At 46.6% G+C, this 27,747-nt stretch overlaps 1 protein-coding gene across 4 annotated transcripts in view; it reads right to left on the bottom strand.

Moving 5' to 3' along the window:
* CNTN4 (contactin 4) overlaps nt 1–27,747 on the bottom strand; it is a 212,306-nt gene that overhangs the window by 3,668 nt on the left and 180,891 nt on the right. For all 4 annotated transcript variants that reach the window (XM_040406994.1, XM_040406991.1, XM_040406992.1 and 1 more), the window contains exons 12-22: nt 21,738–21,865; nt 19,861–20,036; nt 19,514–19,634; nt 18,908–19,066; nt 7,115–7,264; nt 6,145–6,215; nt 5,512–5,746; nt 4,036–4,151; nt 3,739–3,925; nt 3,504–3,616; nt 3,249–3,417 (exon numbers count right to left, since the gene is read on the bottom strand). In XM_040406994.1, coding sequence (XP_040262928.1) covers nt 3,249–3,417; nt 3,504–3,616; nt 3,739–3,925; nt 4,036–4,151; nt 5,512–5,746; nt 6,145–6,215; nt 7,115–7,264; nt 18,908–19,066; nt 19,514–19,634; nt 19,861–20,036; nt 21,738–21,865 — 1,625 coding nt within the window. The remainder of the gene's footprint in view (nt 1–3,248; nt 3,418–3,503; nt 3,617–3,738; nt 3,926–4,035; nt 4,152–5,511; nt 5,747–6,144; nt 6,216–7,114; nt 7,265–18,907; nt 19,067–19,513; nt 19,635–19,860; nt 20,037–21,737; nt 21,866–27,747) is intronic.

The following is a 27,747-nucleotide window of genomic DNA, read 5'->3' as shown; positions in this document are numbered from 1 at the left end:
TATGGGTAATGGATGCGCCAAAACCAACCTGGACCACATAGACACCTGGTAGCATGTGCCACAATAATACATTTAGGTGCAATAGTCTCGCACCACAATTGCTAAGTATCATCAGGCGTCAAAAACACCTGCGCTGCAGACAAAATACGGCTCATCTAAGAACAGCTGTGCGACAAATAATAAATCAAACCCTAAATGCCTGCACATATCGGGGGAAAAAAAGGGCAGAAAATGATGGAGAAAAGGGCAAGCTTAGTAAATGCCCGCCAATTTGTCTGCAGATTGACTTTGTTTTTGAGTGCCCCAAGCTGGGCAAGTGCTCTGGGTCTCGTTAGTAAACCCTGCTCAATGCTGCCCCCCTAGGCTTGATTGACATCTCCACTGACCTCAGCATTCAAATCTGTCTGCAGCACATATGCGGTAATAAAATCTTGCTAAAGTGCCCAAAACAGGTACAATACTGCGCATGTGCTGCCTGGGAAAAACTGTGCATGTGCGGTACCCACCCTGCTCTGAACGACAATGTCAATGTTTACACCACTGTGCAACGTTACTCACCTCAGCATTGAAATCTGGCTGAGGTGCATGCACAGTAATGAAATCTGGCTGCGGTGCATTCACAGTAATAAAATCTGGCTGTGGTGCATGCACAGTAATAAAATCTGTCTGTGGAGCATGCACAGTAATTAAATCTGGCTGTGGTGCATGCAAAGTAATAAAATCTGGCTGCGGTGCATGCCCAGTACTGAAATCTGGCTGCAGTGCATGCCCAGTAATTATATCTGGCTGCAGTGCATGCCCAGTACTGAAATCTGGCTGCGGTGCATGCCCAGTACTGAAATCTGGCTGCAGTGCATGCCCAGTACTGAAATCTGGCTGCAGTGCATGCCCAGTAATTATATCTGGCTGCAGTGCATGCACAGTACATCTGTTAGGCTGCTGCCCACAGCAGGATGGGTACCAAGCTTGCATCATTTATTTCCAGCCGGATGCATGCATGGTACTCCCCCTGCTGTCGGTGAAAGCCTCAGAGATGTGCACGTGCCGCAGCCAGACTGCAATACTTAGGTCAGTGACTTTGCAGGACGGTGGAGACATCAATCCAAACCAAAGGGGGAAACATTGGGAAGGATCTACTGACAAGACCGGCAGCATTTGCCAGGCTTCAGACTCCTCAGGGCGCTTGTGGCCTCATTCGTATAATTTCTCAGAAATGATATGTGTATCTGCACCCACAAAGGTGCGGTGGAGCATGTGTGCAAAGCCTGTATTACACGGGCCGCAGCGTTCCCTCTCAGCAATCGCCTGCTAGTTAGTGGAGGAGAGGGCTGCTATTACATGCAGCGATCTCCTCCACAGCATAGGGAGGAGTGATCGTTATACCATCGCTCCTCCCCATACTGTCTAGTGATCAGCGAAGGAACAGGAAGTGTTGTCATAGGGATTCCAATATAGGAGCGATGAGAAGCTTTATAGCAACCAGGCAGGATCCATCCATTATTATAGCAAAGGCAAGACAATGAGAAAACAGTGTCCCTATGACTAAACTAGCTGGCTGGGCGCAGAGGGAGGAAGAGTTGTCATGGGGACACAATCAGAGAAGCTTTTCTTGGGAGATTTCTTCATTCTACTACTTAGCATAGAAATTTATTTAATAGAAGTTTTGATCACTCAAGAAAGTAAAACCGACCAAGATGTAAACGGCCGAGGTCCAGTCTCACCAATGGTTCATTACTGTACAATGCCAGTCCTGTTCTATCCAGAGGCTGAAAACTGGTACAATCCTCTGTGAGCTCCAGATACATGTTACCTGCACTGATACAATGTAACAATCTGGACAGGAGGGAGATTTATGCTGCTGATGTGTTTAGATAAAGCCTCATTCACACATCAGTGTTCGGTCAGTGATTTTCATCAGTAATTTTGAGCCAAAACCAGGTGCGGCTCTAAACACAGAACAGGAGTAGCGGTAGATCTTCCCCTTATACCTGATCTCTGTGGAGGCTCCAATCCTGGTTGTGGCTCACAATCACTGATGGAAATCACTGATCAAACACTGATGTGTGAATGAGGCATAACAAAATATTGTCTAGACTAGATACAACTGTAACAAACACGAAAATGTTAAAATTCAATGACAGTAAGTGGAGATCTTTAAAACAATAAGAAACTGAAATACAAAGGGGGAATCAGGGTGATTGAGGTGATGGAACAGGGTTCTGGAGGGATCGGGGGGAATGATATGAGGGATGGGTGGGGACTAGGGTAACTGAAGTGATGGACGAGGGATGAGGGGATTGGGGCAATGGACAAGGGATGGGGGATAGGAGTTACTGAGGTGATGGACGAGGGATGGGGGGGATCGGGGTTACTGAGGTGATGGACGAGGGATGGGGGGATCGGGATTACTGAGGTGATGGACGAGGGATGGGGGGGATCGTGGTTACTGAGGTGATGGACGAGGGATGGGGGATCGGGGTTATTGAGGTGATGGACGAGGGATGGGGGGATCGGGGTTATTGAGGTGATGGACAAGGGATGGGGGGATCGGGGTTACTGAGGTGATGGACGAGGGATGGGGGGATCGGGGTTACTTAGGTGATGGACGAGGGATGGGGGATCGGGGTTACTGAGGTGATGGACGAAGGATGGGGGGATCGGGGTTACTGAGGTGATGGACGAGGGATGGGGGGGATCGGGGTTACTGAGGTGATGGACGAGGGATGGGTGGGATCGGGGTTACTGAGGTGATGGACGAGGGATGGGGGATCGGGGTTACTGAGGGGATGGACGAGGGATGGGGGATCGGGGTTACTGAGGGGATGGACGAGGGATGGGGGTTCGGGGTTACTGAGGTGATGGACGAGGGATGGGGGGATCGGGGTTACTGAGGGGATGGACGAGGGATGGGGGGATCGGGGTTACTGAGGTGATGGACGAGGGATGGGGGGGATCGGGGTTACTGAGGTGATGGACGAGGGATGGGTGGGATAGGGGTTACTGAGGTGATGGACGAGGGATGGGGGATCGGGGTTACTGAGGGGATGGACGAGGGATGGGGGATCGGGGTTACTGAGGTGATTGACGAGGGATGGGGGGATCGGGGTTACTGAGGTGATGGATGAGGGATGGGGGGATCGGGGTTACTGAGGTGATGGACGAGGGATGTGGTGATCGGGGTGATGGAGGCGATCTCTGCCTTTGGGTTTTACTTTGAGTCCTATTCATTATTCTCACCGCCCACTCACTGGATATCCGAGGGATACGGATGGGCTCGCTGCTGCTGCCTTCTCCTCCATCACTGATTGGTCGGATCTCGATGATGTAATCCTCATCATATGGCAACGACAGCTCGACAGATGTCTGGTTGGTCTCGATCAGGGCGGATCCTCCCTGTCTGTTCCACCGGTAGAAAACCTGCAGAGAGATCATCACGTGATGCACAGAACATCCGTAGAACCTCCCCGAGTGCCCAAGAAGATGGTGCCCCACACAACACTCACCCTATACCCCTTAACCTCAGACTCGTTCTCCTGCGCCGTCACATGGTCCCAGTTCAGGATGATCTTGGAGTTTGACGAATTCCACGTGATGTTTCCTGGTGGTTGACTTGGAGCTAATGGGAGAAGACAAGGAGTCAGCACCGGGGGTCATCAACGGCTGCACGCAGGATCAATAACGTGAACCAACTTAAAACACAGTGTAATATAATATATTACTATGAGGTTGTGCACTCACGTGGCTTCCTAGTCGTCACGTTAACCGTAGAACTGGCGGGGCCGGTGCCCGCACTGTTGTAAGCCCGTACATTCAGGTAATACAACATGTGCCCCTGCAGATGGGTCAGTTTGGTGGAGGTTTGGTTCCCCAGAGTCCGCAGTTTCCGGGCACTTTGCTCTTTCTCATTTTGCTTCCAGTAACGAACCTGAGATACAAATTACAACAATGTATCAAATGAGCGTCGGTAACTGAAGAGTAATCCCTGTATAATGAGCAATGATGTGGAACAAGACGAGGCCCCAGACATATCCTCACCTCATAACCCTGTATCCTTCCCTTGCTGAGAGTCCCCGGGACCCCGATCCAGGAGACCTCAATGTCCCACGCAGTGAGACTGCGAGCAAAGACGCCTGCCGGGGCCCGGCCTGGCTCTGTGGTGAACACATGGTTACTTAGCATCAGTATAAGAAGATATTATACAGTATAACCAGATAATCATAGAATGCAATATAGTAGGAGTATAATAATATAACAATATAATACAGTAAAGTATACTGTAATATAACATAATATACTGCACTATCGTGATATCATGAAAGTATGACAATATCATCATACAATATGAGTATAACAATACATTACAGTAAACTATAATAATATAAACATATTGTAATATAGTAATGGAATATACAGTACAGACCAAAAGTTTGGACACACCTTCTCATTCAAAGAGTTTTCTTTATTTTCATGACTATGAAATTGTAGATTCACACTGAAGGCATCAAAACTATGAATTAACACATGTGGAATTATATACATAACAAACAAGTGTGAAACAATGGAAAATATGTCATATTCTAGGTTCTTCAAAGTAGCCACCTTTTGCTTTGATTACTGCTTTGCACACTCTTGGCATTCTCTTGATGAGCTTCAAGAGGTAGTCCCCTGAAATGGTTTTCACTTCACAGATGTGCCCTGTCAGGTTTAATAAGTGGGATTTCTTGCCTTATAAATGGGGTTGGGACCATCAGTTGCGTTGAGGAGAAGTCAGGTGGATACACAGCTGATAGTCCTACTGAATAGACTGTTAGAATAATTTGTATTAAGGCAAGATAAAAGCAGCTAAGTAAAGAAAAACCAGTGGCCATCATTACTTTAAGAAGTGAAGGTCAGTCAGTCAGCCGAAAAATTGGGAAAATTTTGAAAGTAAGGGCTATCTGACCATGAAGGAGAGTGATGGGGTGCTGCGCCAGATGACCTGGCCTCCACAGTCACCGGACCTGAACCCAATCGAGATGGTTTGGGGTGAGCTGGACCGCAGAGTGAAGGCAAAAGGGCCAACAAGTGCTAAGCATCTCTGGGAACTCCTTCAAGACTGTTGGAAGACCATTTCAGGGGACTACCTCTTGAAGCTCATCAAGAGAATGCCAAGAGTGTGCAAAGCAGTAATCAAAGCAAAAGGTGGCTACTTTGAAGAACCTAGAATATAACATATTTTCAGATGTTTCACACTTGTTTGTTATGTATATAATTCCACATGTGTTAATTCATAGTTTTGATGCCTTCATAGTCATGAAAATAAAGAGAACTCTTTGAATGAGAAGGTGTGTCCAAACTTTTGGTCTGTACTGTATAAGAGGTAACAATATAATATGATACAATGTAATGAGATGTAACAAGATAAAATGCTACAATGTCACATGAGTATAATATAACAATGTAATACTATGATGTAATAGAGCAGTACAGTCAGTCACAGACCACAGCTGCGGTCCCGGTCCAGGCTCTCACCTTCCTCCGCGGTGTAGACCACGGTCAGGGGGCTGAAGGGTCCCTCTCCCCTGTTATTGAAGACTCCAACCTTCACCTCATAAGGAGAGAAAGATGGGAGACTCTCATTCCGGTAAATGTAGCGTGAGGAATCCGCCGACGCCACCACCGTCTGCATCCAGCTAATAGTTCCAAAAGGCCGGAACGCCACCACGTAGCCGAACCCTCCGCCATTCTGGAATTCCTCCGGTACGGGCTGGAAAGACACATAATGCATGGGATCAATGTGCGGACAACTCCGGGCCGATCACAGGGAATATATGGGGAAGGAAGATCAGTCCTACTCCCGGGGAATAAACGATGTGGAGGGAGATGGATCTCAGGGAACATATGAGGAGGGATGCAATCCTAGGAAATATATGGAGCGAAGATGATAACCAGGGAATATATGGTGGTCGTGGGGGGGGAGGGTCCATAGGGAAATAATGGGGATGTTTTGTTCATGTGACGCTCCAGCACTTGAAGGAATTGTCCATCCAGATCACACTGCTAACAGTAACCCTCCCCGTGGATGTTGGTATCAGGGACCCATGGTGGCTCCTGAATAGAGGTCACTGCATCTAAACCTCCAGCTGAGCAGACGGCGCCTCTCACCTCCCACGTGATGACCAGTTCACTCTTACTCCCGCCACCACCGCTGACATTTGCCGGCGTCACCTCAGGAACTGCCAGAAAAGAGAGAACAGGGAGAGTGAGAGAGAATACCAGAGAATGAGAGTTATAGTACAGCTCCTTATGTCCTCACTACATGGTATGTTCTGTGTGATAGGCAGGGGTCACACACTTTTGCACACATTGATACCCATCTGCACATCCCTCATTCACAGTCCTGTATTATTTTGCTGATGAGAGTAGATTTCGATGGGGTCCCACACTCAGAGGCCCCTTCTAGCCTCATCCACCCTCGGGGGCCGTTGGCTTCTGTTCACAGCTGCAGTATTTAGTTGCTGCTTCATTCTACCTGCAGGGAAGGAGTGCGTGTGCACTGTGGTTCTAATGGCAGCCGCTCTCAGGGGGTCCGCACCGAGGGTCACCTTGTTCTTAGGGGACCAAGGTTCTTCTAGAATCTAGATCGAAGCTCATTGATAAACATGGCTGCCATCTTGTGGTGAGAAGTGATATTGCAGTTGCTTTCTTCCTGCAATCCCTTCAGGTTCAGCATCAGAAATCCTCCGGGGTCCAGAGCACAATGAACTTTCCTTAGAATTGAGGCCGTTTCTTTATAAATGGCAGGTGTCTAGACTTTTGCATTCATATCCGTTTGCTATTGTGTCAGGAATTGTGCACAGGTTTCATCTCATCCACAATTGTTCAGTGATTTTGGCCACATCTCCTCCATTGTGAAGCTGCATTTAGACAGACATCAAAGACAAGTTCTAGCCTGAGAGAACTTAACCTGCGCCCCTCGGCGGCCAGTAATTGCCAGCATTCCCAGCATGCATCGGCAGTCTCTGACATTATAAAATGTGCACTCGCTACATAGCCATCAATTATATATCCCCAATAATGCCAGTGACCAGTGAAATGCAATATTATAGTGTGGTGTGAAGGGGGGGCTACTCACGAGCTTCTTCTGTTTTCCTCTTGTCGGAGGGGGGGCTGGGCTCTCCAATACCAATCTGATTGATGGCGATAACTCGGAACTCATACTCAACCCATGGACTCAGACCGACCACTGTGGCCGTAAAAGATCGTCCGTCCACAATCTCAGGAACTAGAATAAAGACATACAAAGATCATAGCAATCTATTGCCCCTGTTATCAGCCATTTCAGGGCAGAGGATGACTGTAGGACAGGAGAATACAGTCTATTGCTCCCTGTTATCAGCCATTTCAGGGCACTGGATGACTGTAGGACAGGAGAATACAGTCTATTGCCCCTGTTATCAGCCATTTCAGGGGAGAGGATGACTGTAGGACAGGAGAATACAGTCTATTGCCGCCTGTTATCAGCCATTTCAGGGGAGAGGATGACTGTAAAACAGGAGGATACAGTCTATTGCCCCCTGTTATCAGCCATTTCAGGGCAGAGGATGACTGTAGGACAGGAGGATACAGTCTATTGCCCCCTGTTATCAGCCATTTCAGGGGAGAGGATGATTGTAGGACAGGAGAATACAGTCTATTGCCCCCTGTTATCAGCCATTTCAGGGGAGAGGATGACTGTAGGACAGGAGAATACAGTCTATTGCCCCCTGTTATCAGCCATTTCAGGGGAGAGGATGACTGTAGGACAGGAGAATACAATCTATTGCTCCCAGTTATCAGCCATTTCAGGGGAGAGGATGACTGTAGGACAGGAGAATACAGTCTATTGCCCCCTGTTATCAGCCATTTCAGGGGAGAGGATGACTGTAGGACAGGAGAATACAGTCTATTGCCCCCTGTTATCAGCCATTTCAGGGGAGAGGATGACTGTAGGACAGCAGAATACAGTCTATTGCCCCCTGTTATCAGCCATTTCAGGGGAGAGGATGACTGTAGGACAGGAGAATACAGTCTATTGCCCCCTGTTATCGGCCATTTCAGAGGAGAGGATGACTGTAGGACAGGAGAATACAATCTATTGCCCCCTGTTATCAGCCATTTCAGGGGAGAGGATGACTGTAGGACAGGAGAATACAGTCTATTGCCCCCTGTTATCAGACATTTCAGGGGAGAGGATGACTGTAGGACAGGAGAATACAGTCTATTGCCCCCTGTTATCAGCCATTTCAGGGGAGAGGATGACTGTAGGACAGGAGAATACAGTCTATTGCTCCCTGTTATCAGCCATTTCAGGGCAGAGGATGACTGTAGGACAGGAGAATACAGTCTATTGCCCCCTGTTATCAGCCATTTCAGGGGAGAGGATGACTGTAGGACAGGAGAATACAGTCTATTGCCCCCTGTTATCAGCCATTTCAGGGGGGAGGATGACTGTAGGACAGGAGAATACAGTCTATTGCCCCTGTTATCAGCCATTTCAGGGGAGAGGATGACTGTAGGACAGGAGAATACAGTCTATTGCCGCCTGTTATCAGCCATTTCAGGGGAGAGGATGACTGTAGGACAGGAGGATACAGTCTATTGCCCCCTGTTATCAGCCATTTCAGGGCAGAGGATGACTGTAGGACAGGAGGATACAGTCTATTGCCCCCTGTTATCAGCCATTTCAGGGGAGAGGATGATTGTAGGACAGGAGAATACAGTCTATTGCCCCTGTTATCAGCCATTTCAGGGGAGAGGATGACTGTAGGACAGGAGAATACAGTCTATTGCCCCCTGTTATCAGCCATTTCAGAGGAGAGGATGACTGTAGGACAGGAGAATACAGTCTATTGCCCCCTGTTATCAGCCATTTCAGGGGAGAGGATGATTGTAGGACAGGAGAATACAGTCTATTGCTCCCTGTTATCAGCCATTTCAGGGGAGAGGATGACTGTAGGACAGGAGAATACAGTCTATTGCCCCCTGTTATCAGCCATTTCAGGGGAGAGGATGACTGTAGGACAGGAGAATACAGTCTATTGCCCCCTGTTATCAGCCATTTCAGGGGAGAGGATGATTGTAGGACAGGAGAATACAGTCTATTGCTCCCTGTTATCAGCCATTTCAGGGGAGAGGATGACTGTAGGACAGGAGAATACAGTCTATTGCCCCCTGTTATCAGCCATTTCAGGGGAGAGGATGACTGTAGGACAGGAGAATACAGTCTATTGCCCCCTGTTATCAGCCATTTCAGGGGAGAGGATGACTGTAGGACAGGAGAATACAGTCTATTGCTCCCTGTTATCAGCCATTTCAGGGGAGAGGATGACTGTAGGACAGGAGAATACAGTCTATTGCCCCCTGTTATCAGCCATTTCAGGGGAGAGGATGACTGTAGAACAGGAGAATACAGTCTATTGCCCCCTGTTATCAGCCATTTCAGGGGAGAGGATGACTGTAGGACAGGAGAATACAGTCTATTGCCTCCTGTTATCAGCCATTTCAGGGGAGAGGATGACTGTAGGACAGGAGAATACAGTCTATTGCCCCCTGTTATCAGCCATTTCAGGGGAGAGGATGACTGTAGAACAGGAGAATACAGTCTATTGCCCCCTGTTATCAGCCATTTCAGGGGAGAGGATGACTGTAGGACAGGAGAATACAGTCTATTGCTCCCTGTTATCAGCCATTTCAGGGGAGAGGATGACTGTAGGACAGGAGAATACAGTCTATTGCTCCCTGTTATCAGCCATTTCAGGGCAGAGGATGACTGTAGGACAGGAGAATACAATCTATTGCTCCCTGTTATCAGCCATTTCAGGGGAGAGGATGACTGTAGGACAGGAGAATACAGTCTATTGCTCCCTGTTATCAGCCATTTCAGGGGAGAGGATGACTGTAGGACAGGAGAATACAGTCTATTGCTCCCTGTTATCAGCCATTTCAGGGGAGAGGATGACTGTAGGACAGGAGAATACAGTCTATTGCTCCATGTTATCAGCCATTTCAGAGGAGAGGATGACTGTAGGACAGGAGAATACAGTCTATTACTCCCTGTTATCAGCCATTTCAGGGGAGAGGACGACTGTAGGACAGGAGAATACAGTCTATTGCTCCCTGTTATCAGCCATTTCAGGGGAGAGGATGACTGTAGGACAGGAGAATACAGTCTATTGCCCCCAGTTATCAGCCATTTCAGGGGAGAGGATGACTGTAGTACAGGAGAATACAGTCTATTGCTCCCTGTTATCAGCCATTTCAGGGGAGAGGATGACTGTAGGACAGGAGAATACAGTCTATTGCTTCCTGTTATCAGCCATTTCAGGGTAGAGGATGACTGAAGGACAGGAGAATACAGTCTATTGTCCCCTGTTATCGGCCATTTCAGGGGAGAGGATGACTGTAGGACAGGAGAATACAGTCTATTGCCCCCTGTTATCAGCCATTTCCGGGGAGAGGATGACTGTAGTACAGGAGAATACAGTCTATTACTCCCTGTTATCAGCCATTTCAGGGGAGAGGACGACTGTAGGACAGGAGAATACAGTCTATTGCCCCCTGTTATCAGCCAGTTCAGGAGAGAGGATGACTGTAGGACAGGAGAATACAATCTATTGCCCCCTGTTATCAGCCAGTTCAGGGGAGAGGATGACTGTAGGACAGGAGAATACAGTCTATTGCTTCCTGTTATCAGCCATTTCAGGGTAGAGGATGACTGAAGGACAGGAGAATACAGTCTATTGTCCCCTGTTATCGGCCATTTCAGGGGAGAGGATGACTGTAGGACAGGAGAATACAGTCTATTGCCCCCTGTTATCAGCCATTTCAGTGGAGAGGATGACTGTAGGACAGGAGAATACAGTCTATTGCTCCCTGTTATCAGCCATTTCAGGGGAGAGGATGACTGTAGTACAGGAGAATACAGTCTATTACTCCCTGTTATCAGCCATTTCAGGGGGGAGGATGACTGTAGGACAGGAGAATACAGTCTATTGCCTCCTGTTATCAGCCATTTCAGGGGAGAGGATGACTGTAGGACAGGAGAATACAGTCTATTGCCCCCTGTTATCAGCCATTTCAGGGGAGAGGATGACTGTAGGACAGGAGAATACAGTCTATTGCCCCCTGTTAACAGCCATTTCAGGGGAGAGGGTGACTGTAGGACAGGAGAATACAATCTATTGCTCCCTGTTATCAGCCATTACAGGGGAGAGGATGACTGTAGGACAGGAGAATACAGTCTATTGCCCCCTGTTATCAGCCATTTCAGGGGAGAGGATGACTATAGGACAGGAGAATACAGTCTATTGCCCCCTGTTATCAGCCATTTCAGGGGAGAGGATGATTGTAGGACAGGAGAATACAGTCTATTGCTCCCTGTTATCAGCCATTTCAGGGGAGAGGATGACTGTAGGACAGGAGAATACAGTCTATTGCCCCCTGTTATCAGCCATTTCAGGGGAGAGGATGACTGTAGGACAGGAGAATACAGTCTATTGCCCCCTGTTATCAGCCATTTCAGGGGAGAGGATGACTGTAGGACAGGAGAATACAGTCTATTGCTCCCTGTTATCAGCCATTTCAGGGGAGAGGATGACTGTAGGACAGGAGAATACAGTCTATTGCCCCCTGTTATCAGCCATTTCAGGGGAGAGGATGACTGTAGAACAGGAGAATACAGTCTATTGCCCCCTGTTATCAGCCATTTCAGGGGAGAGGATGACTGTAGGACAGGAGAATACAGTCTATTGCCTCCTGTTATCAGCCATTTCAGGGGAGAGGATGACTGTAGGACAGGAGAATACAGTCTATTGCCCCCTGTTATCAGCCATTTCAGGGGAGAGGATGACTGTAGAACAGGAGAATACAGTCTATTGCCCCCTGTTATCAGCCATTTCAGGGGAGAGGATGACTGTAGGACAGGAGAATACAGTCTATTGCTCCCTGTTATCAGCCATTTCAGGGGAGAGGATGACTGTAGGACAGGAGAATACAGTCTATTGCTCCCTGTTATCAGCCATTTCAGGGCAGAGGATGACTGTAGGACAGGAGAATACAATCTATTGCTCCCTGTTATCAGCCATTTCAGGGGAGAGGATGACTGTAGGACAGGAGAATACAGTCTATTGCTCCCTGTTATCAGCCATTTCAGGGGAGAGGATGACTGTAGGACAGGAGAATACAGTCTATTGCTCCCTGTTATCAGCCATTTCAGGGGAGAGGATGACTGTAGGACAGGAGAATACAGTCTATTGCTCCATGTTATCAGCCATTTCAGAGGAGAGGATGACTGTAGGACAGGAGAATACAGTCTATTACTCCCTGTTATCAGCCATTTCAGGGGAGAGGACGACTGTAGGACAGGAGAATACAGTCTATTGCTCCCTGTTATCAGCCATTTCAGGGGAGAGGATGACTGTAGGACAGGAGAATACAGTCTATTGCTTCCTGTTATCAGCCATTTCAGGGTAGAGGATGACTGAAGGACAGGAGAATACAGTCTATTGTCCCCTGTTATCGGCCATTTCAGGGGAGAGGATGACTGTAGGACAGGAGAATACAGTCTATTGCCCCCTGTTATCAGCCATTTCCGGGGAGAGGATGACTGTAGTACAGGAGAATACAGTCTATTACTCCCTGTTATCAGCCATTTCAGGGGAGAGGACGACTGTAGGACAGGAGAATACAGTCTATTGCCCCCTGTTATCAGCCAGTTCAGGAGAGAGGATGACTGTAGGACAGGAGAATACAATCTATTGCCCCCTGTTATCAGCCAGTTCAGGGGAGAGGATGACTGTAGGACAGGAGAATACAGTCTATTGCTTCCTGTTATCAGCCATTTCAGGGTAGAGGATGACTGAAGGACAGGAGAATACAGTCTATTGTCCCCTGTTATCGGCCATTTCAGGGGAGAGGATGACTGTAGGACAGGAGAATACAGTCTATTGCCCCCTGTTATCAGCCATTTCAGTGGAGAGGATGACTGTAGGACAGGAGAATACAGTCTATTGCTCCCTGTTATCAGCCATTTCAGGGGAGAGGATGACTGTAGTACAGGAGAATACAGTCTATTACTCCCTGTTATCAGCCATTTCAGGGGGGAGGATGACTGTAGGACAGGAGAATACAGTCTATTGCCTCCTGTTATCAGCCATTTCAGGGGAGAGGATGACTGTAGGACAGGAGAATACAGTCTATTGCCCCCTGTTATCAGCCATTTCAGGGGAGAGGATGACTGTAGGACAGGAGAATACAGTCTATTGCCCCCTGTTAACAGCCATTTCAGGGGAGAGGGTGACTGTAGGACAGGAGAATACAATCTATTGCTCCCTGTTATCAGCCATTACAGGGGAGAGGATGACTGTAGGACAGGAGAATACAGTCTATTGCCCCCTGTTATCAGCCATTTCAGGGGAGAGGATGACTATAGGACAGGAGAATACAGTCTATTGCCCCCTGTTATCAGCCATTTCAGGGGAGAGGATGACTGTAGGACAGGAGAATACAGTCTATTGCTCCCTGTTATCAGCCATTTCAGGGGAGAGGATGACTGTAGGACAGGAGAATACAGTCTATTGCTCCCTATTATCAGCCATTTCAGGGCAGAGGATGACTGTAGGACAGGAGAATACAGTCTATTGCTCCCTGTTATCAGCCATTTCAGGGCAGAGGATGACTGTAGGACAGGAGAATACAGTCTATTGCTCCCTGTTATCAGCCATTTCAGAGGAGGGGATGACTGTAGGACAGGAGAATACAGTCTATTGCCCCCTGTTATCAGCCATTTCAGGGGAGAGGATGACTGTAGGACAGGAGAATACAGTCTATTGTCCCCTGTTATCAGCCATTTCAGGGGAGAGGATGACTGTAGGACAGGAGAATACAGTCTATTGCCCCCTGTTATCAGCCATTTCAGGGGAGAGGATGACTGTAGGACAGGAGAATACAGTCTATTGCCCCCTGTTATCAGACATTTCAGGGGAGAGGATGACTGTAGGACAGGAGAATACAGTCTATTGCCCCCTGTTATCAGCCATTTCAGGGGAGAGGATGACTGTAGGACAGGAGAATACAGTCTATTGCCCCCTGTTATCAGACATTTCAGGGGAGAGGATGACTGTAGGACAGGAGAATACAGTCTATTGCCTCCTGTTATCAGCCATTTCAGGGGAGAGGATGACTGTAGGACAGGAGAATACAGTCTATTGCCCCCTGTTATCAGACATTTCAGGGGAGAGGATGACTGTAGGACAGGAGAATACAGTCTATTGCTCCCTGTTATCAGCCATTTCAGGGGAGAGGATGACTGTAGGACAGGAGAATACAGTCTATTGCCCCCTGTTATCAGCCATTTCAGGGAGAGGATGACTGTAGGATAGGAGAATACAATCTATTGCCCCCTGTTATCAGCCATTTCAGGGGAGAGGATGACTGTAGGACAGGAGAATACAGTCTATTACTCCCTGTTATCAGCCATTTCAGGGGAGAGGATGACTGTAGGACAGGAGAATACAGTCTATTGTCCCCTGTTATCAGCCATTTCAGGGGAGAGGATGACTGTAGGACAGGAGAATACAGTCTATTGCCCCCTGTTATCAGCCATTTCAGGGGAGAGGATGACTGTAGGACAGGAGAATACAGTCTATTGCCCCCTGTTATCAGCCATTTCAGGGGAGAGGATGACTGTAGGACAGGAGAATACAGTCTATTGCCCCCTGTTATCAGCCATTTCAGGGGAGAGGATGACTGTAGGACAGGAGAATACAATCTATTGCTCCCTGTTATCAGCCATTTCAGGGCAGAGGATGACTGTAGGACAGGAGAATACAGTCTATTGCCCCCTGTTATCAGCCATTTCAGGGGAGAGGATGACTGTAGGACAGGAGAATACAGTCTATTGCCCCTGTTATCAGCCATTTCAGGGGAGAGGATGACTGTAGGACAGGAGAATACAATCTATTGCCCCCTGTTATCAGCCATTTCAGGGGGGAGGATGACTGTAGGACAGGAGAATACAATCTATTGCTCCCTGTTATCAGCCATTTCAGGAGAGAGGATGACTGTAGGACAGGAGAATACAGTGTATTGCCCCCTGTTATCAACCATTTCAAGGGAGAGGATGACTGTAGGACAGGAGAATACAGTCTATTGCCCCCTGTTATCAGCCATTTCAGGGGAGAGGATGACTGTAGGACAGGAGTATACAGTCTATTGCCCCCTGTTATCGGCCATTTCAGGGGAGAGGATGACTGTAGGACAGGGGAATACAGTCTATTGTCCCCTGTTATCAGCCATTTCAGGGGAGAGGATGACTGTAGGACAGGAGAATACAGTCTATTGCTCCCTGTTATCAACCATTTCAGAGGAGAGGATGACTGTAGGACAGGAGAATACAGTCTATTGTCCCCTGTTATCAGCCATTTAAGGGGAGAGGATGACTGTAGGACAGGGGAATACAGTCTATTGCCCCCTGTTATCAGCCATTTCAGGGGAGAGGATGACTGTAGGACAGGAGAATACAGTCTATTGCTCCCTGTTATCAGCCATTTCAGGGGAGAGGATGACTGTAGGACAGGAGAATACAGTCTATTGCCCCCTGTTATCACCCATTTCAGGGGAGAGGATGACTGTAGGACAGGAGAATACAATCTATTGCTCCCTGTTATCAGCCATTTCAGGGGAGAGGATGACTGTAATACAGGAGAATACAGTCTATTGCCCCCTGTTATCAGCCATTTCAGGGGAGAGGATGACTGTAGGACAGGAGAATACAGTCTATTGCCCCTGTTATCAGCCATTTCAGGGGAGAGGATGACTGTAGGACAGGAGAATACAGTCTATTGCCCCCTGTTATCAGCCATTTCAGGGGAGAGGATGACTGTAGGACAGGAGAATACAGTCTATTGCCCCCTGTTATCAGCCATTTCAGGAGAGAGGATGACTGTAGGATAGGAGAATACAGTCTATTGCCCCCTGTTATCAGCCATTTCAGGGGAGAGGATGACTGTAGGACAGGAGAATACAGTTTATTGCTCCCTGTTATCAGCCATTTCAGGGGAGAGGATGACTGTAGGACAGGAGAATACAATCTATTGCCCCTGTTATCAGCCATTTCAGGAGAGAGGATGACTGTAGGATAGGAGAATACAGTCTATTGCCCCCTGTTATCAGCCATTTCAGGGTAGAGGATGACTGTAGGACAGGAGAATACAGTCTATTGCCCCCTGTTATCAGCCATTTCAGGGGAGAGGATGACTGTAGGATAGGAGAATACAGTCTATTGCCCCCTGTTATCAGCCATTTCAGGGGAGAGGATGACTGTAGGATAGGAGAATACAGTCTATTGCCCCTGTTATCAGCCATTTCAGGGGAGAGGATGACTGTAGGATAGGAGAATACAGTCTATTGCCTCCTGTTATCAGCCATTTCAGGGGAGAGGATGACTGTAGGACAGGAGAATACAATCTATTGCCCCTGTTATCAGCCATTTCAGGAGAGAGGATGACTGTAGGATAGGAGAATACAGTCTATTGCCCTCTGTTATCAGCCATTTCAGGGGAGATGATGACTGTAGGACAGGAGAATACAGTCTATTGCCCTCTGTTATCAGCCATTTCAGGGGAGATGATGACTGTAGGACAGGAGAATACAGTCTATTGCCCCCTGTTATCAGCCATTTCAGGGGAGAGGATGACTGTAGGACAGGAGAATACAGTTTATTGCTCCCTGTTATCAGCCATTTCAGGGGAGAGGATGACTGTAGGACAGGAGAATACAATCTATTGCCCCTGTTATCAGCCATTTCAGGAGAGAGGATGACTGTAGGATAGGAGAATACAGTCTATTGCCCCCTGTTATCAGCCATTTCAGGGTAGAGGATGACTGTAGGACAGGAGAATACAGTCTATTGCCCCCTGTTATCAGTCATTTCAGGGGAGAGGATGACTGTAGGATAGGAGAATACAGTCTATTGCCCCCTGTTATCAGCCATTTCAGGGGAGAGGATGACTGTAGGATAGGAGAATACAGTCTATTGCCCCTGTTATCAGCCATTTCAGGGGAGAGGATGACTGTAGGATAGGAGAATACAGTCTATTGCCTCCTGTTATCAGCCATTTCAGGGGAGAGGATGACTGTAGGACAGGAGAATACAATCTATTGTCCCCTGTTATCAGCCATTTCAGGGGAGAGGATGACTGTAGGACAGGAGAATACAGTCTATTGCCCCTGTTATCAGCCATTTCAGGGGAGAGGATGACTGTAGGATAGGAGAATACAGTCTATTGCCCCCTGTTATCAGCCATTTCAGGGGAGAGGATGACTGTAGGACAGGAGAATACAATCTATTGCCCCTGTTATCAGCCATTTCAGGAGAGAGGATGACTGTAGGATAGGAGAATACAGTCTATTGCCCCCTGTTATCAGCCATTTCAGGGGAGAGGATGACTGTAGGATAGGAGAATACAGTCTATTGCCTCCTGTTATCAGCCATTTCAGGGGAGAGGATGACTGTAGGACAGGAGAATACAGTCTATTGCCCCCTGTTATCAGGCATTTCAGGGGAGAGGATGACTGTAGGACAGGAGAATACAGTCTATTACCCCCTGTTATCAGCCATTTCAGGCCGGGAAGAGGATGATTGTAGGACAGGAGAATACAGTCTATTGCTCCTTGTTATCAGACATTTCAGGGGAGAGGATGACTGTAGGACAGGAGAATACAGTCTATTGCTCCCTGTTATCAGCCATTTCAGGGCAGAGGATGACTGTAGGATAGGAGAATACAGTCTATTGCCTCCTGTTATCAGCCATTTCAGGGGAGAGGATGACTGTAGGACAGGAGAATACAGTCTATTGCCCCCTGTTATCAGCCATTTCAGGGGAGAGGATGACTGTAGGACAGGAGAATACAGTCTATTGCCCCCTGTTATCAGCCATTTCAGGGGAGAGGATGACTGTAGGACAGGAGAATACAGTCTATTGCTCCCTGTTATCAGCCATTTCAGGGGAGAGGATGACTGTAGGACAGGAGAATACAGTCTATTGCCCCCTGTTATCAGCCATTTCAGGGGAGAGGATGACTGTAGGACAGGAGAATACAGTCTATTGCCCCCTGTTATCAGCCATTTCAGGGGAGAGGATGACTGTAGGACAGGAGAATACAGTCTATTGCTCCCTGTTATCAGCCATTTCAGGGGAGGGGATGACTGTAGGACAGGAGAATACAGTCTATTGCTCCCTGTTATCAGCCATTTCAGGGGAGGAGAGGATGACTGTAGGACAGGAGAATACAGTCTATTACCCCCTGTTATCAGCCATTTCAGGCCGGGAAGAGGATGATTGTAGGACAGGAGAATACAGTCTATTGCTCCCTGTTATCAGACATTTCAGGGGAGAGGATGACTGTAGGACAGGAGAATACAGTCTATTGCTCCCTGTTATCAGCCATTTCAGGGCAGAGGATGACTGTAGGATAGGAGAATACAGTCTATTGCCTCCTGTTATCAGCCATTTCAGGGGAGAGGATGACTGTAGGACAGGAGAATACAGTCTATTGCCCCCTGTTATCAGCCATTTCAGGGGTAAGGATGACTGTAGGACAGGAGAATACAGTCTATTACCCCCTGTTATCAGCCATTTCAGGCCGGGAAGAGGATGATTGTGGCATCCTTCAAGATGCTGAGTGTCAGAAATAGTAGAAATGCCCCTGCCCCCCATAACTACATATCTCCAGTGCTGAGACATTTCCATTGTATTTGTGTGACTGCCAGCCGCTCCTCTTATAACGCCCCAGCACTTTTTATAAACCCCAGCATTTATGGTCAGTTGCCCTTTAAGGACAGTAGATACACATCAGGGGCATCACAGATGCTAGGATCTGCCCTCACCTGTGCTGACCGCTTGCCAGCCCACTGAGAATGGGGTCCGCGCCTGTACCACATACATGGTGATGGGGCTGTGATTGTCAACTCCTGGCATCCAGGATAACTGAGCAGTGGTGTCTGTGATTTCCTCCACTGTGAGGGCGTCTGGTGCTCCTGGGGGTCCTGCAGAGTACACCGGTCAGATTATTAACCTATGCTGATGGGTAATTTTCTAGTAGGACCATTCTGCACATATAGACATATACGAGTAATAGAAAATGCCACTGAGGAGTAATTTGGGATATTGAAATGGAGGGTCACAAATTTTGGCCTCTATCAAACAAAAACAGATTCCTGAAGTCTAGAAATGTCTGTAGAGTCCTCCTGTGTCCTCCAGACACCGGCAGTGACAAGTTGCCTGACGAACACCCCCATCACAGTCCCTCTAATAACTGATAGCAGGATGAACACTATTAGGAGGGGTGGGGTGCTGTATAGGAGACCCTAAATATGATTATACTGGGAGGAGGGGGAACGATGTCACAGAAAAATACAATCAAAGTTAAGCTTTTAGTTTCTGGTGGAGCTCCTCTTTAAAGCATTAGTCACATAAACTTGCAGCAGTTGTACCTCTGACGATGAGATCAGCTCCTGCGGACAGTTTATCTACACTCGTGTGGACCAGACAGATGTATTTCCCAGCATGCTTCAGTTGGATGCTCCTTATCATTAAGTCACCAGCAGAGTCTTGCTGCAGAAAGATACAAAATAACATAGGATACAAAGTAATATAAAATACAAAGTATCATACAAAATAACTAAAGATACAAAGCAACATAAGAAGGGAAGGTACATGTATAGAATTGACATCCAAGGTCATAACCTCCAAGAGATATGAGATATCGCAGTCACACAAAGAACACAATAGACGGGCGCAGTCTCCAGTTATGAACAATTCTGGGTGGAGTTGTACTTACTCCTCCAACTCGTTCAAAATGTTCTCCATCTTTCTGAAAGTCAATCAGTTGTCCATTGAAGACCCAGGAGAAAGAAATGTCCAGTGAATGGTCATGAGAGACCTGACAAGGAAGCACAATGCTCTCTCCTACTGTAACATCCATGCTGGAAGGAGGCACCAAAACCTGTGTGGGATCTGAGGGGCAGACAGACAATGAGGTCAGGGAGGGATGTACAGTACAGACCAAAAGTTTGGACACACCTTCTCATTCAAAGAGTTTTCTTTATTTTCATGACTATGAAAATTGTAGATTCACACTGAAGGCATCAAAACTGTGAATTAACACATGTGGAATTATATACATAACAAACAAGTGTGAAACAATGGAAAATATGTCATATTCTAGGTTCTTTAAAGTAGCCACCTTTTGCTTTGATTACTGCTTTGCACACTCTTGGCATTCTCTTGATGAGCTTCAAGAGGCAGTCCCCTGAAATGGTTTTCACTTCACAGGTGTGCCCTGTCAGGTTTAATAAGTGGGATTTCTTGCCTTATAAATGGGGTTGGGACCATCAGTGGCGTTGAGGAGAAGTCAGGTGGATACACAGCTGATAGTCCTACTGAATAGACTGTTAGAATTTGTATTATGGCAAGAAAAAAGCAGCTAAGTAAAGAAAAACGAGTGGCCATCATTACTTTAAAAAATGAAGGTCAGTCAGTCAGCCGAAAAATTGGGAAAACTTTGAAAGTAAGGGCTATTTGACCATGAAGGAGAGTGATGGGGTGCTGCGCCAGATGACCTGGCCTCCACAGTCACCGGACCTGAACCCAATCGAGATGGTTTGGGGTGAGCTGGACCGCAGAGTGAAGGCAAAAGGGCCAACAAGTGCTAAGCATCTCTGGGAACTCCTTCAAGACTGTTGGAAGACCATTTCAGGGGACTACCTCTTGAAGCTCATCAAGAGAATGCCAAGAGTGTGCAAAGCAGTAATCAAAGCAAAAGGTGGCTACTTTGAAGAACCTAGAATATGACATATTTTCAGTTGTTTCACACTTGTTTGTTATGTATATAATTCCACGTGTTAATTCATAGTTTTGATGCCTTCATAGTCATGAAAATAAAGAAAACTCTTTGAATGAGAAGGTGTGTCCAAACTTTTGGTCTGTACTGTACATCTGCAATGAGGATTGTGGTTGAATTTATATTGAAAAGCAGTATCTCTTGTGTTGGAGGACCCAGTGAGTCTATGTATTACATGGACAGGCTACCGACTTCAATACAACCTGTGTAATACCTAATTGCCCCTGTGGTGGCGCTGCAGGAATACTGCTGCTTGACTCTACTGCAGATAACAGCTGATCAATGAGGATCCTAGCAGGACTCCCTGTGATCAGTTTATCACAGTGGGAAGGGTGGCATTGGCCATAGACCTTACACTAAATTTACCTGGTGGACCAATACCCATAGGGCCACCTGAGCCCTCCTCACTGACACTGGCTGGGTATGTACTACTGGGAGAACTAGAAGGGTCACTACTAGAGAAAGTCCAGGCAGCATGCTGAAGGTAGGCAGCTATTGATGGCCACCATAGGGAGGTATTCCGTGCTGCACTGTGGTATTGGGTTCTGTTGCATGTTATTCTGTTCTACTATATAGTACCACTGACCCTGCCAACATTTATTTGTGTTGCCCCACCTTCTGTAAATTTGGACCCACCTACAACATTGGGGCCACTTTTAGTTGTTTTTTCCAGGGCCACTTTAAGTTCCCAGTCCGCGACTGATGGTAGGACTACAATACTGATAACTTATTTAAGATAGAAACCATTTCTACTTCTCACAGATTTTAAAAGAAAATGAAGGCAAAAAATATGAAAAAAAGTGACTCTTACTTACCCTTCACCACCAGAGTCCCCGGGCTGCTGGCAGTCCCAAAGTGATTGGTGGCTGTACAAGTATAACTCCCAGCATCTGCTTTGGTGAGGTTAGAAATCTTCAAGCTGCCATCATCCAAAATTGCAATTCTATAAAAACAGACAAATGGATCACCGACCTTAAAGTGAATGTCTGCATCACATCGCTTTTAAATCCCAAATTATATCCATACAGGGTGGAGTCTCATTTTTCTGATACAAAACTCCAAATCACCAGCAAAGAACAAAACACCAATAGATGGAGCTTAGATTATAAAGCCTCCAGTAGGGGGAGCTCACCACACACAGACCATACAGCCACCAGTAAGGGGAGCTCACTACATATAGATTATACATTCACCACTAGAGGGAGCCCACTACATACAGATTATACAGCCACCACTAGAGGGAGCTCACTACATACAGATTATACAGCCACCACTAGAGGGAGCTCCCTACATACAGATTATACAGTCATCACTAGAGGGAGCTCACAACATGCAGATTATACAGCCACCACTAGAGGGAGCTCACTACATGCAGATTATACAGCCACCACTAGAGGGAGATAACTACATACAGTATATACAGCCACCACTAGAGGGAGCTCACTGTATACACATTATACAGTCACCACTAGAGGGAGCTCACTACTACATACAGATTATACAGCCACCACTAGAGGGAGCTCACTACATACAGATTATACAGCCACCACTAGGGGGAGCTCATTACATACAGATTATACAGCCACCAGTAAGGGGAGCTCACTACATATAGATTATACATTCACCACTAGAGGGAGCCCACTACATACAGATTATACAGCCACCACTAGAGGGAGCTCACTACATACAGATTATACAGCCACCACTAGAGGGAGCTCCCTACATACAGATTATACAGTCATCACTAGAGGGAGCTCACAACATGCAGATTATACAGCCACCACTAGAGGGAGCTCACTACATGCAGATTATACAGCCACCACTAGAGGGAGATAACTACATACAGTATATACAGCCACCACTAGAGGGAGCTCACTGTATACACATTATACAGTCACCACTAGAGGGAGCTCACTACTACATACAGATTATACAGCCACCACTAGAGGGAGCTCACTACATACAGATTATACAGCCACCACTAGAGGGAGCTCACTACATACAGTTCATACAGCCACCACTAGAGGGAGCTCAGTACATACAGATTATACAGTCACCACAAGAAGGAGTTCACTACATACAGATTATACAGCCATCACTAGAGGGAACCCACTACATACAGATTATACAGCCACCACTAGAGGGAGATAACTACATACATACTAGCCACTACTAGAGGGAGCTCACTGCATACACATTATACAGTCACCACTAGAGGAAGCTCACTACATACAGATTATACAGCCAGTACTAGAGGGAGCTCACTACATACAGATTATACAGCCACCACTAGAGGGAGCTCACTGCATACAGATTATACAGCCACCACTAGAGGGGGCTCAATACATACAGATTATACAGTCACCACAAGAAGGAGCTCACTACATACAGATTATACAGTCACCACTAGAGAGAGCTCACCACATACAGATTATACAGCCAGCACTAGAGGGGGCTCACTACATACAGATTATACAGTCACCAAAAGAAGGAGCTCACTACATACAGATTGTACAACCACCACTAGAGGGAGCTTACTACATACAGATTATATAGCCACCACTAGAGGGAGCTCACTACATACACATTATACAGTCACCACTAGAGGGAGCTCACAACATACAAATTATACAGCCACCACCAGAGGGAGCTCACTACATACAGATTATACAGTCACCACTAGAGGGAGCTCACTACATAAAGATTATACAGCCACCACTAGGGGGATCTCACTATGTACAGATTATACAGCCACCACTAGAGGGAGCTCACCACATACAGATTATACCATCACCACTAGAGGGAGCTCACCACATACAGATTATACAGCCACTAGTAGAGGGAGCTCCATATACAGATTATACAGCCACCACTAGAGGGAGCTCCATATACAGAATATACAGCCAGCACTAGAGGGAGCTCCATATACAGATTATACAGCCATTACTAGAGGGAGCTCACCACATACAGATTATACCGTCACCACTAGAGGGAGCTCACTACATACAGTTTATATAGCCACCACTAGAAGGAGCTCTCTACATACAGATTATACAGCCACCACTAGAGGGAGCTCACTACATACAGTTCATACAGCCCCCACTAGAGAGAGCTCAGTACATACAGGTTATACAGTCACCACAAGAGGGAGTTCACTACATACAGATTGTACAACCACCACTAGAGGGAGCTCACTACATACAGATTACAGGGAGTGCAGAATTATTAGGCAAGTTGTATTTTTGAGGATTAATTTTATTATTGAACAACAACCATGTTCTCAATGAACCCAAAAAAACTCATTAATATCAAAGCTGAATATTTTTGGAAGTAGTTTTTAGTTTGTTTTTAGTTTTAGCTTTTTTAGGGGGATATCTGTGTGTGCAGGTGACTATTACTGTACATAATTATTAGACGACTTAACAAAAAACATATATATACCCATTTCAATTCTTTATTTTTACCAGTGAAACCAATATAACATCTCAACATTCACAAATATCCATTTCTGACATTCAAAAACAAAACAAAAACAAATCAGTGACCAATATAGCCACCTTTCTTTGCAAGGACACTCAAAAGCCTGCCATCCATGGATTCTGTCAGTGTTTTGATCTGTTCACCATCAACATTGCGTGCAGCAGCAACCACAGCCTCCCAAACACTGTTCAGAGAGGTGTACTGTTTTCCCTCCTTGTAAATCTCACATTTGATGATGGACCACAGGTTCTCAATGGGGTTTAGATCAGGTGAACAAGGAGGCCATGTCATTAGATTTTCTTCTTTTATACCCTTTCTTGCCAGCCACGCTGTGGAGTACTTGGACGCGTGTGATGGAGCATTGTCCTGCATGAAAATCATGTTTTTCTTGAAGGATGCAGACTTCTTCCTGTACCACTGCTTGAAGAAGGTGTCTTCCAGAAACTGGCAGTAGGACTGGGAGTTGAGCTTGACTCCATCCTCAACCCGAAAAGGCCCCACAAGCTCATCTTTGATGATACCAGCCCAAACCAGTACTCCACCTCCACCTTGCTGGCGTCTGAGTCGGACTGGAGCTCTCTGCCCTTTACCAATCCAGCCACGGGCCCATCCATCTGGCCCATCAAGACTCACTCTCATTTCATCAGTCCATAAAACCTTAGAAAAATCAGTCTTGAGATATTTCTTGGCCCAGTCTTGACGTTTCAGCTTGTGTGTCTTGTTCAGTGGTGGTCGTCTTTCAGCCTTTCTTACCTTGGCCATGTCTCTGAGTATTGCACACCTTGTGCTTTTGGGCACTCCAGTGATGTTGCAGCTCTGAAATATGGCCAAACTGGTGGCATCTTGGCAGCTGCACGCTTCACTTTTCTCAGTTCATGGGCAGTTATTTTGCGCCTTGGTTTTTCCACACGCATCTTGCGACCCTGTTGACTATTTTGAATGAAACGCTTGATTGTTCGATGATCACGCTTCAGAAGCTTTGCAATTTTAAGAGTGCTGCATCCCTCTGCAAGATATCTCACTATTTTTGACTTTTCTGAGCCTGTCAAGTCCTTCTTTTGACCCATTTTGCCAAAGGAAAGGAAGTTGCCTAATAATTATGCACACCTAATATAGGGTGTTGATGTCATTAGACCACACCCCTTCTCATTACAGAGATGCACATCACCTAATATGCTTAATTGGTAGTAGGCTTTCGAGCCTATACAGCTTGGAGTAAGACAACATGCATAAAGAGAATGATGTGGTCAAAATACTCATTTGCCTAATAATTCTGCACGCAGTGTATATAGCCACCACTAGAGGGAGCTCACTACATACAGATTATACAGTCACCACTAGAGGGAGCTCACATCATACAAATTATACAGCCACCACTAGAGGGAGCTCACTACATACCGATTATACAGTCACCACTAGAGGGAGCTCACTACATAAAGATTATTCAGCCACCACTAGGGGGATCTCACTATGTACAGATTATACAGCCACCACTAGAGGGAGCTCACCACATACAGATTATACAGCCACTAGTAGAGGGAGCTCCATATACAGATTATACAGCCAGCACTAGAGGGAGCTCCATATACAGATTATACAGCCACTACTAGAGGGAGCTCAACACATACAGATTATACGATCACCACTAGAGGGAGCTCACTACATACAGATTATACAACCACCACTAGAGGGAGCTCACTACATACAGATTATATAGCCACCACTATAGGGAGCTTACTACATACAGATTATAGTCACCACTAGAGGGAGCTCATTACATATAGATTATATAGCCACCACTAGAGGGAGCTCATTACATACAGATTATACAGCCACCACCAGAAGGAGCTCACTACATACAGATTATACAGCCACCACTAGAAGGAGCTCACTACATACAGATTATGCAGCCACCACTAGAGGGAGCTCACTACATACAGATTATACAGTCACCACTAGGGGGAGCTCACTACATACAGATTATACAGTCACCACTAGAGGGAGCTCACTACATAGAGATTATACACCCACCACTAGAGGGAGCTCACTACATACAGATTATACAGCCACCACTAGGGGGAGCTCACTACATACAGATTATACAGTCACCACTAGAGGGAGCTCACTACATACAGATTATACAGCCACCACTAGAGGGAGCTCACTGCATACAGATTATACAGTCATCACTAGAGGGAGCTCACTACATACAGATTATACAGCCACCACTAGAGGGAGCTCACTACATACAGATTATACCGTCATCACTAGGGGGAACTCACTAAAGACATGTGCAGTTGAGTCCAATGACAGATTTATACATTTCTGGTGAGCTCCCTCTAGTTGAGGCTGCCGGCAGATATAGTAATGTTATGACTATGCAGGGGATTTGGAGCTCTGTGTCATCAGAAAAACAGTGCTCTGACCTTCTGTAGAGACACATTATCATAGCAATCAGCAGACAATTCTCTTTACGATTTAGTACTCATGTAGCAGAGCCCATTGAGTGCTGTGAGTTAGGTCCAGGCCATCTCCCATAAGTTTTTTGTTATCTGTGCAGACGACCTATAAAGATCTAGTCATTCATCTGGTTGATGAGAACTGCAGACGGCGTTGGATTCGTTTGCCGAGAAGCTTCAGGAAACGAGTTTTTAAACTAAAAATCTCTGAGAGCTTCTAATGAGACTGAAATAGCTTCGCTCAATTGACAGCCATTAGACGACATTCATCGCCAGCCAAATCCCAGCAGCGGCTGCGCCGACCCAAATCTATGCCGCAGTTGCAGATTGCCTGCAAATAAATGCCATTAAGCCCCTGGCTGGAGTACGCAATTTTTTCCTGAGTATGAAATCCTGTATCAGCCGCAAATAACACGTCCTCGTCAGACCTGACACTGTCGGTACCTTGTTTTACCATCTATTCTTCCCTGTTATCAGCCCTTTCCTAGCTTTCCCACTTATACATTGCCTGTATAAAGTACTCTCCCTCTTAGACTAGATCACAGTAGATTTAATCATTGAGCAGTATGACAGAGCTTAAAGGGGGACTCCAGTTTGTAGTCGTCCCCCCTCCTCCAGCAATAGGCTTATAACAGTTGTCTTGCTGCTTGGATCCCCAGTGATCAGCTCTAACCTGTAAGGCAGGGGTGGGGAACCTCCGGCCCGAGGGCCGTATGCGGCCCACGGTATCATTTCATGTGGCCCCCGGCCCCCTGCCAGAACATAATGTGAAAATGCTTATGACCCCTTCCATTATGGAAGCGGTCATTAGCATACGGGAGGCACAGGAAGGTGAGAACAGCACTGCACTGGCTGTCCTCACCTTCCCTGGTCTTCTTTCAGCCCC

This window comes from Bufo bufo, chromosome 9, assembly GCF_905171765.1.
Source record: "Bufo bufo chromosome 9, aBufBuf1.1, whole genome shotgun sequence".
Classification (NCBI taxonomy): Eukaryota; Metazoa; Chordata; class Amphibia; order Anura; family Bufonidae; genus Bufo; species Bufo bufo.
This window is presented reverse-complemented; position numbering and strand designations above follow the sequence as displayed.